The 10,815-nt window shown below is 38.7% G+C and overlaps 3 protein-coding genes across 3 annotated transcripts; all 3 read right to left on the reverse strand.

Moving 5' to 3' along the window:
* Nucleotides 1-5: 5 nt before the first annotated feature.
* On the reverse strand, nt 6-2,890 carry LOC110762384 (uncharacterized). The gene is made up of 2 exons (XM_021965025.2): nt 2,168-2,890; nt 6-469 (listed from the first exon to the last, which is right to left on the reverse strand). Exons 1-2 carry the CDS (start codon nt 2,575-2,577, stop codon nt 250-252), a joined length of 630 nt encoding a protein of 209 aa, XP_021820717.2. The 5' UTR covers nt 2,578-2,890; the 3' UTR covers nt 6-249.
* Nucleotides 2,891-4,311: 1,421 nt separating this feature from the next.
* LOC110762327 (uncharacterized) lies at nt 4,312-6,263 on the reverse strand. Its single transcript, XM_021964946.2, has 3 exons — nt 5,915-6,263; nt 5,633-5,675; nt 4,312-4,758 (listed from the first exon to the last, which is right to left on the reverse strand). The coding sequence occupies exons 1-3, from the start codon at nt 6,185-6,187 to the stop codon at nt 4,610-4,612; spliced, it is 465 nt and encodes a 154-aa protein (XP_021820638.1). The 5' UTR covers nt 6,188-6,263; the 3' UTR covers nt 4,312-4,609.
* Nucleotides 6,264-7,049: 786 nt separating this feature from the next.
* On the reverse strand, nt 7,050-9,495 carry LOC110762307 (tubulin beta-1 chain). The gene is made up of 3 exons (XM_021964913.2): nt 8,986-9,495; nt 8,597-8,866; nt 7,050-7,928 (listed from the first exon to the last, which is right to left on the reverse strand). Exons 1-3 carry the CDS (start codon nt 9,377-9,379, stop codon nt 7,252-7,254), a joined length of 1,341 nt encoding a protein of 446 aa, XP_021820605.1. The 5' UTR covers nt 9,380-9,495; the 3' UTR covers nt 7,050-7,251.
* Nucleotides 9,496-10,815: the final 1,320 nt, after the last annotated feature.

Here is a 10,815-nt window from a genome sequence, read left to right on the forward strand (position 1 = left end):
GGAGATTGCAGATGGAAAACAGGATCTTACTCACTTATCCAAAAATAATATAACTTGTTAGAGATAGCCAGGTAGCACCTTTTATATTACAGATGACAGAGAGCATACAAGTTTGGAACTAAGCCTCAAACAAGAATGTAGGGCCAAGTAGGACCGGGCACAGACAAGTAGCAGTACAAGCACAATAAGAATTGGAACTGCAACTTACCGCTGCCACACATTTACATATCTTTTCCCTGCTTGTGTTCATTAAAGCACTTTGAAGTGAAAAAGCCATGAGATTACAAAGGCAAAGATCATGCAGGCAAGTAGGAAATTCATAATGCGGCGGCCATGCCACATGGTTCTGGTTTCCACCAGGATCATGGGTGCTGCTGGTACTGATGGGAGTGTGGTAGTAGTGCCATTTGCCTCATTTGTCTGCTCAGTGGCAATGTTGAATGCAGTGGAGCCACAGATCTCGCAGGTTCTGCAAAATAAATAAATAAAACTATGTTTGTTAACAACAGACCAAAAGCTACCTAGTACACGAATTGAATTGGCAATTTATCCAATCATCTTAACTATGAAACTTCGAGCAAACACAAGACCAGATGTAGGAAAGCAAGTATTATCGGATAGAAGGCCACTTCAATTACTTTCTTCTTATCCATTTTTTCAGTTCAATAAATATCAAAACTTAAGAAGAAATATACACAGACAGCAAAGAACATGTCACCCAGACAAACAAAGATAAGGAGAAATGTATTATGGGGCTTGTGCACAAACACAGGCCACAGTCAATTTTATAACCAGCAGAACACATATATCAAGAATATAGAAGAGAATGCTTAAGTAATTGAAAACTATCTGGCTAGGAATCTTTTATTTCTGTCCATGGAAAAAGTCCCGTCATCAATATGCCGTTCCATTTGCTTACAAGGATGACTAAAATCAGAATAGAACTAGCATGCCTTACCAATCCACCTATAGTACCTTCTTGTGATATCATGTGATGCAGCTTATGTAAATTATGTTTCCTCATAAAACTTGGATGTTTCATTTGCATCCATTAACTCCACACCCTAGATAAATATTGCATCTTGTTTGTCAACAGTACATTATGTCAGTCTGTTCAGTTTGGTTTCCCCGAACTATCAACTTTGGAGTTATAAAATAAATAGAAAGGATAACAGGAAAACCCACATATATTTATCTCTTATATCATATGTCATAAAGAAACTCAACTTGTGACGGCCAAAGTTCTCAATTGGTTTTACACAAACGCTAATATCATCTTTTACTGAACCCTAGGCATGATTTTTTTAAACATTTAGATCTTAATTAGCAGCATACATAACCAAACGCATGGGGGAAGATATCCACTTCTAAACATAGGAATAGAAATTCTGTGTGCTGCAGTAATTTACAAGCGCATCTTTGCTAAGAATGCTTGACCATTGGAACTCAATTCTGGCACATACTCTCCACTACTATTAATGCTACAGAAAACGTGATATAAAAATTCTAAACCAATAATGATACATATACTTGGGATTCAACGGATCGTTCAACTGGCGACTACAAGATTTGTTCTTCTTCTATATATTTAATATATGCCTTCTATTCTACATGTGATCCGTCTCATTCAGCTTGCCAATAAGAAGCAAAACAACAAAAACAAAGGTGACTATTAGATGAAGGAAAAGAAGCTACTTGGCTAGTATGCATTTCAAAAAGCTGACCTCAGAGAAGCAGGAAGCTATGTACTGCCAAGATGCTAATCTGTTGTATTATTCAACAAAACTAAGGATGCTTATAGAATGATCATAGTTTGAAGTAAAACCACCTTAAAAGTGAGAGATTGCCTCTAGAGAAACTATTTGCATCCATGTGCTTGCACTTCAATGCAGAGACCGGTGAAAATAGAGGGGGGACGGGGAAAGGACAACTTAGTTGTTTTTGGTCTTAAAAAGTAAAATTTCAACGCAAACAAGCTGATTTATTCCATAAGGTGCATTTGGGAGGAACATTAAACACTCAAACCAAAAGAGAGAAACATCCAGAATCCAGCAAATGGGTGTTTAGAATTTCTAACAAAAACACCAAAAACCAAAGAAAATAAGGAACGGAATTCAGAATTCCTCACAAGCTTACTAATTTAACATGAGAAAAAGTTTGTACTCACGTATCACCCTTGATCTTGAACCAAGTCTCAGCACATTGCTTATGAGCAGCACCCAAATCACCCTTGCAAGAGCAACCCAAGTCAATTGGGATCCCATCTGGGCCACCACCCTCCAAACCCAGGTGGCAAATTCTGCAAATTCTTTCAACTTTACTCAAATGCACCACCTTCAACTCCAAAACCCCACTCTCCAAATCCACCTCCAGAGAGCAATTGGAATCACAAGAGTCCCTCTGAACATTAACTGAAACAGACACCCCAGAAAGCTGAGACTGAGGCCCTCCTCCTCCTCCTGCGGTGGACTCAAGCACGGAGTGCCAAGACTGGTCGTCCGAGTCATCGGAGACTGACACGTCACTGCCTCCGCTGACCGAATGGCGGTAATGGGTAGCCTCAGCAGCAGCTGACATTTGAGAAACCCAGAAACAGAAATGTCATGAAATAGTGGAGGAAAGTATTAAAGTTGCGGTCTTTGGGGTTGAAGGGTGTGTTTAGGAACAGCAAACATGGTGGGGTTGTGGAGTAGGTGGCGTTAGTTTTCTCTCTTTATCAAATATCAATGTCTATCTCTCTTCTCTCTCCTCTCTCTGTGTCTCCCTCGATCACTGTCTTTGTTTGTGTGTCAGTTTCGAGCAATGTTGTTGAAATGAAAGAAAAAGAACACGAAAGAGAAGACTAGAGAGAGCCCCGGGGCCAAGCCAAGGCGAATTATGAGGAGGCTGGTGGGGCAGACTGCACTCAACACATATATTTTATGGCTACCAGTTGTGGGACACTCACATCAAAGACAGAGATAGAGAAAGCGACGCAAGTAAAGATCAAGGGTGTAGGGGTTTTCTTACCCTTTGTGTTTTTTTTTTTTCTATATTAATTTGATTTTCATTGGGTTTCATTGCTTATGAAAATAAGGCAGGTGTTATTTGTATAATAGAAAACTTTCTGATATTTTGTTACGTCAAATGAGTTGTTTGCTTATAAGTAATTCTATATTGACTATACTTTTCACTTACCAAATTAACAAATTTGCTTTAGATAGCTTGGCATGGAAATTTGCATCATAGATTCATAGACATAGGGTGGTCACTGTTTAAGCTTTTACGGGTTCCAACTAAATCTGTTTATATCCCAAAGAGAGCTTATTGATGTGCCCAATTTAACCATTTTCTCCTTGTACACTTCTCCCCTTGTTTTTGTCCCTTGATAAAATAATAAAAATCACTAACCCATGTTAAAAGTGGGCACAAGCTATATATATACAGATTTGGTTGGAACTAGCTAAAATGCATTGCGATCACAACATATTATGTCTTCTAGTTTCTTTTTCTTTCTATACACACAGCAGAAGCATTATCCCTAACCAAAGGATACATTTTTCTTTCTTCTCTTTTTCTTTTTTGTTTTGTCATAAAAGGTTATGTTGCAAGGTAATGTATAGGGTATGCCAACACAGTAGCCCAATGGAAAATGACATTTACTTGCGTCTCAAGTTCGAACATCCATGACACCTTAGTAGTGTGTGTGAGAAACCCCCCCTCCTTATCTAGATTAGACTATCGCTTGTATTTTTTAAAAAAAATGTATCTTTAGGGTATATTCCATCAAAATATGCTTATAGTTTCCAGTCAAAACAAGCAAAGCGTATAAAACCCAAATCAGCAACATCCTGAGGCCACAGTCATCGTGTCCATTGATCCAATCCAAGCCCGTGAATGCTGACATTTCCAGGATTCCAAGATAGCATGACATGATCAGTACTTTGATGATCCAATTTTATACTGGCCATTGCTTGGGACGCACAAGGAAAATCTTGTCACATGCTTGGCAGATAAGCACTAGCAAAGAGTAGGTAGAATCAAACACCTTACCACTGCTTCAAGCCTGAGAAAGATGATTTCCAGAGAGCATGACATGATAGTATTTTCAACGTAAAAGAAAAGGTTAATAACACCCTGCATGTAAGAATTTCTCATCAATTGTGATTGATAACAAATTATAGTGCCACATGATAGTAGCAAAGATGCAAATATTATTCCCTTCCACTTACATCCATCATTCAACATCAATATAGCAACTTGGAAAAAATATTATGTTCTAAAAGATAATCAGACACCATCCCGACAGCATTCATGCCATAAGAAGAAACAGAACCAGGCACCAGAGCCAACGTCAGAAATATTGATAAATAAAAAACAGACACCAATGTGCTCAATCCTTCTTTCTGATAAAACATTTCCAATTCGCATTGCCGTAAGCTTATTCTAGCTTCAATGCACAAGGAAGGATGTTACAGTGGAGCGTTAAATATACTAAACTGAAGAAAGAAAAAAAATTACCATATCTAACCAAAAGTTATAACGATGGAGGATACAACCAATTAACTCAAAAAGAACATCCTAGTATGACAGATCAGACTACATCTTCCCAAAAAATGGAGGAAACGCATCAAGCTGCTTGAACTTCAGCTGCTGGAGCACTTTCTGTAGGCTTAGTCACACTTGGAACACCTTCAGGCGACTTTGAGTTTGGAATGTACCTCCAACCACGCTTGTGGACTCCACTTATTTTCTTGGGAGCATCTGCAGCTGGCAAGCCTGCAACAAATTCTACTATATCAACTTCCATATAAAAGAGAATAACTTAAAAATAGATAAACCTAATCCGAAAAATGACCACGTATTATTTTAGCAATTCTTACTATCACAACTACAAGTCAACACAGAACTCTAATGAATTAGCCATTCCTAAGCATGAATGACAGACAAACACTGAATCAAGTCTCTATAACAAAAATGAACCTCTTATTCATGTATGTAGGTGCTCATGCATTACATTTGATTATGCAATCGCATATGTGGAGGGGGCCAATGTCACTTACGAAGCACATATTTCTCACTTGTAATTGAGATCAGGATGCATGTTCAGTCACAAATACAAATGCTGTGGCCAGGGAAGTGCATGTTCAGTCTCTTATGTAACAATGCCAACTAGTTCCCTTGGCAGTTCTTTGAACTAAATGATGCATTATTTCCCAACCATTTAGGAGTCAGGACACTTTATTTTCAATTGAAGTTAAAAAGACAAGAGTTATCAGATATTGAACAACAGAATGCAGCCAAAACCAGGTATACAGATTGAGCATACATGATGCATAGCATTGAATCGATGATATCAACCACAAACAGAACACAAATATTGATCAGATTAGTAAGCCCAATTCAGTAAACCTCAATACTTCGCAAGCACACATGTTCAACTGGTAAACTATGATATACTTGAGTCACTTATTTAGCCAGACGCAGCTAAAAAGTAAGTGATAAAACCCTTGTAACATTTTTCTTTCAAACGAAAGAAAGAAAAGGTATAATCCTTTATATAGTCATAATGGCAAGTATTAGAGATACAAATAAAAACTTCAATTGAAAAAAAAAAATGTCACTTCCATGAAATATAAAACCCATCACTGACCTTCCTTATGAACGATGCCCCATGCTTTGCCATGCCTACCGTCCTGCCAAATTTTTTTTTAAAAAAAAAGCATAAACCCTAAACCATTGAACCCATAACAATAATAAGGCGAATTGAATGAACATTCTCACATCTAATTACGAGCAATCAAATGCAAAAGCAGAAAGCTTAGAGGCACAAAAGCCCAAATTTTTAATCAGTCCCACATTTTCTTAGTAACTAAACGAGCAAAAACCAACAATAAAGAAAAATTAGAAAGCCAGCAATAATTAAAAGAGAGACCTTGTAAAGATTGATTTTGGTGATCTGGTAAGAGACGCCGACCCAGTGAGTCTTAGCCATTTGGTACCCTAATCCCCAGTTGGGCAAAAACTGGGCCACCTCAAACAGGTTCTTCTTCTTCTTGCGCTTGGGTTTCTTCGAAACCGAAGAAGAAGGAGAAGCAGCAGTAGGGTTTTCGGAAGCAGTGCTGAAGCTTCTGAGGAAGCTCGATGTGAGCCTCCATAGTTTTATGGTTCGATCCGTTACTGCTCTGTTTGCGAGATTGCTCGCCATTTTCAAGTTCGCTTCTCACTCTCCTTTCTGTGTTATGATACGGGCTTCAGTTGGGTTGCTCTTTGCTTTGCGAGGAGGCGAAAAATCAATTGAGAGGTTTGCCATATTCCGGAATGACCCCGTAAATTTTCTTAAATGGGTTTTGACCCCAATTTTCTATCTTATTTTCTCAAATATGTAAAAATAAATAAACAAAAGCATTGGTGATTATGACTTGTGTGGGTGAGCCGTAGTTATATAGATTTCAATGAAAAATGGTCCACAGCCTCTCACGGAGAATTTTTAAATTAACTTTTTTTTTTTGAAAGAACGTGAAAAATTACCAGATCACTTTACATTCAAGGAAATTGCCACGTGCAATTAGTGTATACGATGTTCCCATTACAAGAAGAAATCGCGCAGCAAGTGAAACTGTGATAGTAAATCTTTGAATGTAACATAACTCTGCGTCACGGTGCAGCAATGCATCCTTGTTTCTGTTCTCTCTCTCCTCCACATGACCAAAGGTTCTCTCATCTGAGTGGGGGGTATTGGAAGAATTTCTCTTGCATATGCCAATTTTTAAAGGAGTTTTTGTATAATAATACATCATGTTAAAATAAGTTTTTGAATAAATATCTCATTTTTTAAAGCCTTTTAGGGCCTGTTTAATATCCTATTTGAATCCAATTTTATAAATTCAAAGACAAATTTTCATATCTTGTAACTTTAATTTTGGTGTTGCTTTGATAAAGAGAAATGAAAGCTCATACACTAAACTTTAACAACAAAAGAGAGAGGATGGGCCTTCCGACAATAGAGAGAGTATAGTGAAGTTGTAAAAACACCAAACAATACTAGTATACTACTAATGAGAGATGAGTAAAGACCAAAGTTGCTAGAAAGCAAATATCACTACCACAAATCCATAATGTTGAAATAAGCAAAAGTTACAGCAAAAAGCAGCAACTGGAAGTTGATATTGAAACTTGTCCCACAAACACTCAACCAGAAATTCATTCACATACTACATAAAACACTAACTGGAATGTTGATATTCAAAGGAAACTACTGCTTGATAGAAATTACATTTCCTCCTCATACTCCCCTTGCTCATCCTCGTATTCCTCCTCATCGGCTGTTGCATCTTGATACTGCTGGTACTCAGAAACCAGATCGTTCATGTTACTCTCAGCCTCAGTGAACTCCATCTCGTCCATACCTTCGCCTGTGTACCAATGCAAGAAAGCCTTCCTCCTAAACATGGCAGTGAATTGCTCACTCACCCTCCTGAACATCTCCTGGATGGATGTAGAGTTCCCGATGAAAGTTGATGCCATCTTCAGCCCAGTTGGTGGGATGTCACAAACTGTTGACTTCACATTGTTGGGTATCCACTCAACAAAGTAGGAAGAGTTCTTGTTCTGCACATTCATCATCTGATCATCAACTTCCTTGGTGCTCATCTTACCACGGAACATTGCTGATGCTGTTAGATAACGTCCATGTCGTGGATCAGCAGCACACATCATGTTCTTGGAATCCCACATTTGCTGGGTGAGCTCTGGAACAGTCAGGGCTCTGTACTGCTGAGAACCTCGTGAAGTAAGAGGAGCAAAGCCCACCATGAAAAAGTGAAGACGCGGGAAGGGGATCAAGTTTACGGCAAGTTTGCGCAAGTCAGAGTTGAGCTGTCCAGGGAACCTCAGGCAGCATGTAACTCCAGACATGGTGGCAGATATCAAATGATTCAAATCACCAACTGTAAAACAGCAAAGCAGTGAAGATGATATCAGCTTTTGTGGTCCTTTTAGGAAACAAAAGGGGCGATATAACACAAGTTCATAGAGTACTCACTATCACAAGCACACACAACAGACAATTCATGCTTTCAGAACTCCGACAAAGAAAGAAAGATTAGATCATCCATTGCTTGTCAAAACTCATCTTTCATCAGAGACTAAACGATAACTAATTACTTTTAGAAGTAACTACCATCAACAGGAATGTATTTCAACTTACAAAATATGCATCATCACCAGCACATACAACAGACAACTCATGCTTTCAGAGCCCAACAATAAAAACATTCAATGTCGCCGAAACTCATTTTTCAAAAAATGAATAGCAGCTAATTACTCTTAGAAGTAAGAGCAATCAATATGACCATATCAAATATTTGACAAATGAACAAACTCAGAATGAAAACACATGCATGATTGAAGCATGATTGAACCTTGAATTCATGCTTCAATACATAATCTATTCCAATGTCATCATGCATAATTCATTTTTCATAGAAAGAGCTAAGTTACATGAATGATCATGACAGAACTTGACATGTAGATCCAGAGTAAATCAAGATACAAAATCATAAAATAGCATAAGAATGATCCATCCAAACAACCGCGAAGATATGAAGGAACTTACAGCTGGGAGTGGTGAGTTTAAGTGTGCGGAAGCAGATATCATAGAGGGCTTCATTGTCAAGCACCATACACTCGTCTGCGTTCTCCACAAGCTGATGAACTGACAGAGTAGCATTGTAAGGCTCCACAACAGTATCAGAGACCTTGGGAGATGGGAACACAGAGAAGGTCATCATCATCCGATCTGGGTACTCCTCCCTAATCTTAGAAATCAGAAGCGTTCCCATTCCAGATCCAGTACCACCACCTAACGAATGGCACACCTGAAACCCTGCAACACCAAATCACAAATCACAATTAGGGTTTTACCAAACCAAAATTGAAAACCCCAAATCTCAAAAATCTCACTAATTACAGTTAGGGTTTGGTCATTTCAGTGTTCATACATACCTTGCAAACAGTCACAATTCTCCGCCTCTTTGCGAACAACATCTAAAACCGAATCGATCAACTCTGCACCCTCAGTGTAATGGCCTTTAGCCCAGTTGTTTCCAGCACCCGATTGACCGAAAACGAAGTTATCAGGTCGGAAGATCTGGCCATATGGCCCAGATCTGATGCTGTCCATGGTGCCAGGCTCCAGATCCATGAGCACAGCTCGAGGAACATATCGACCACCACTGGCTTCGTTGTAGTAGACGTTGACTCGCTCGAGCTGAAGCTCAGAGTCACCATGGTAGCGCCCGGTGGAGTCTATGCCATGCTCGGCGCAGACCACCTCCCAGAACTTGGCTCCGATCTGGTTACCGCATTGGCCTCCCTGGATGTGAAGAATCTCACGCATTTTCGGTTCTAGGGTTTTGCTTTAGAGAGAGAGAGAGATCGAGATCGAGAGGGGAGAGAGTGAGAGAGGCGCAAAGGTGAAAATGAGGAGGGTTGGAGGAGAGAGTGAGAGGGGGGGCCTCTATATAGAGAGAGTGAGCTGTAACCCTATAACGGCTCTTTGCTAATTTTATTTTTTTGTTTTTTTGGGGGGTTTTGATTGGCTGTTTAAGTTAAATATCTCCACGAGAATCAACGGCTGGATGGGTGCCATTTCATTTGATGGTTGTAAAAACGGTTTAAATTTTTTAGAGCCCATACGAAGTTTTTGAATTTAGAATTTGCAGATACAGCTGGATACGATTGGGGCCCACTGGTTTTGTTTTGTTTACGACGCTGGATCCGGAAGAGGGAAAAGACTGAACTGCCCCCTCACCGATCTGGTGGTTAATGAAATTTAAAAAAGCTTCTGCCGCCTCGAGCTTCGTGACAAAAAGCTTATTCGTGATCTGATACAGCGAGGGGGACTGGCTTTGCGTAAACCCCAGTTTTCGAACTGTTATAATTTACACATCAAAAAATAAAAATTAGTATAACACTATATCAGGTGAAAGGACCTCAATAATTACCTCATAAAATGAAAGGATTTTAATTACCTCAATTACCCCTTTGGAGCACAGCTTGCTATTTTTTTCTCTCTCTTCTCTCTCGGATTACTTACATTTAATTTATATTTCATGTCATGTGATTTAATTAAAATAATAATAATAGAGAAAAATACAGTCAAGTGGATGCACGTGATAATATGACACCCCTCGATATAATGGGAGGAAGATTACTATATAACCAGCTGCTTTACTCTTTTACCCTCAGATAACAAATGGTATTTTCTTTCAAAGATTAATTAATTAATTAAGGGCATTTTTAGAAAATTTCAAAATTTAATGATAATGACCTTGAATTATTGCCCACGCAAGAAAAGGATCCAAATTCAAACACATCAAACTCGGAGCGCTTTGCTGTGAAAAAAGTAAACCTATTATCTTGGTAGCTTTTTTGCAGAGCTAAAAAATAGTCACATAGTTTACACTAGAGCAAAAATTGACAAGGCAACAAAAATATATATATTACAATAAAGTTAATTTTATTCTTACTTTTAGTCTCTCTCTCTCTCTCTCTCATGGAGATCCCATGACCACGCAGCGTCTTAGAAAATCAAAAACTAAAGCTTTACATCATATTCCTATACAAATATATCAAGCCATGATTGTGATAAAATTGCAGATGAAACGAAGCCCTTGAAAAGCATTAAAGTTTTGAAAGGTAGGGAACAACATCCATAGCTTGACTGAACGAACCTCCTCATCTCTCTCTACACAGCTTGGGGAGACCCACAGACACCCTTCAAGAATAAGCTAGCACTAGATATAAACAGTAAGCATCCTTCATTGTACGTTA

Source organism: Prunus avium, chromosome 6, assembly GCF_965620075.1.
Source record: "Prunus avium chromosome 6, drPruAviu1.hap1.1, whole genome shotgun sequence".
Taxonomy (NCBI): Eukaryota; Viridiplantae; Streptophyta; class Magnoliopsida; order Rosales; family Rosaceae; genus Prunus; species Prunus avium.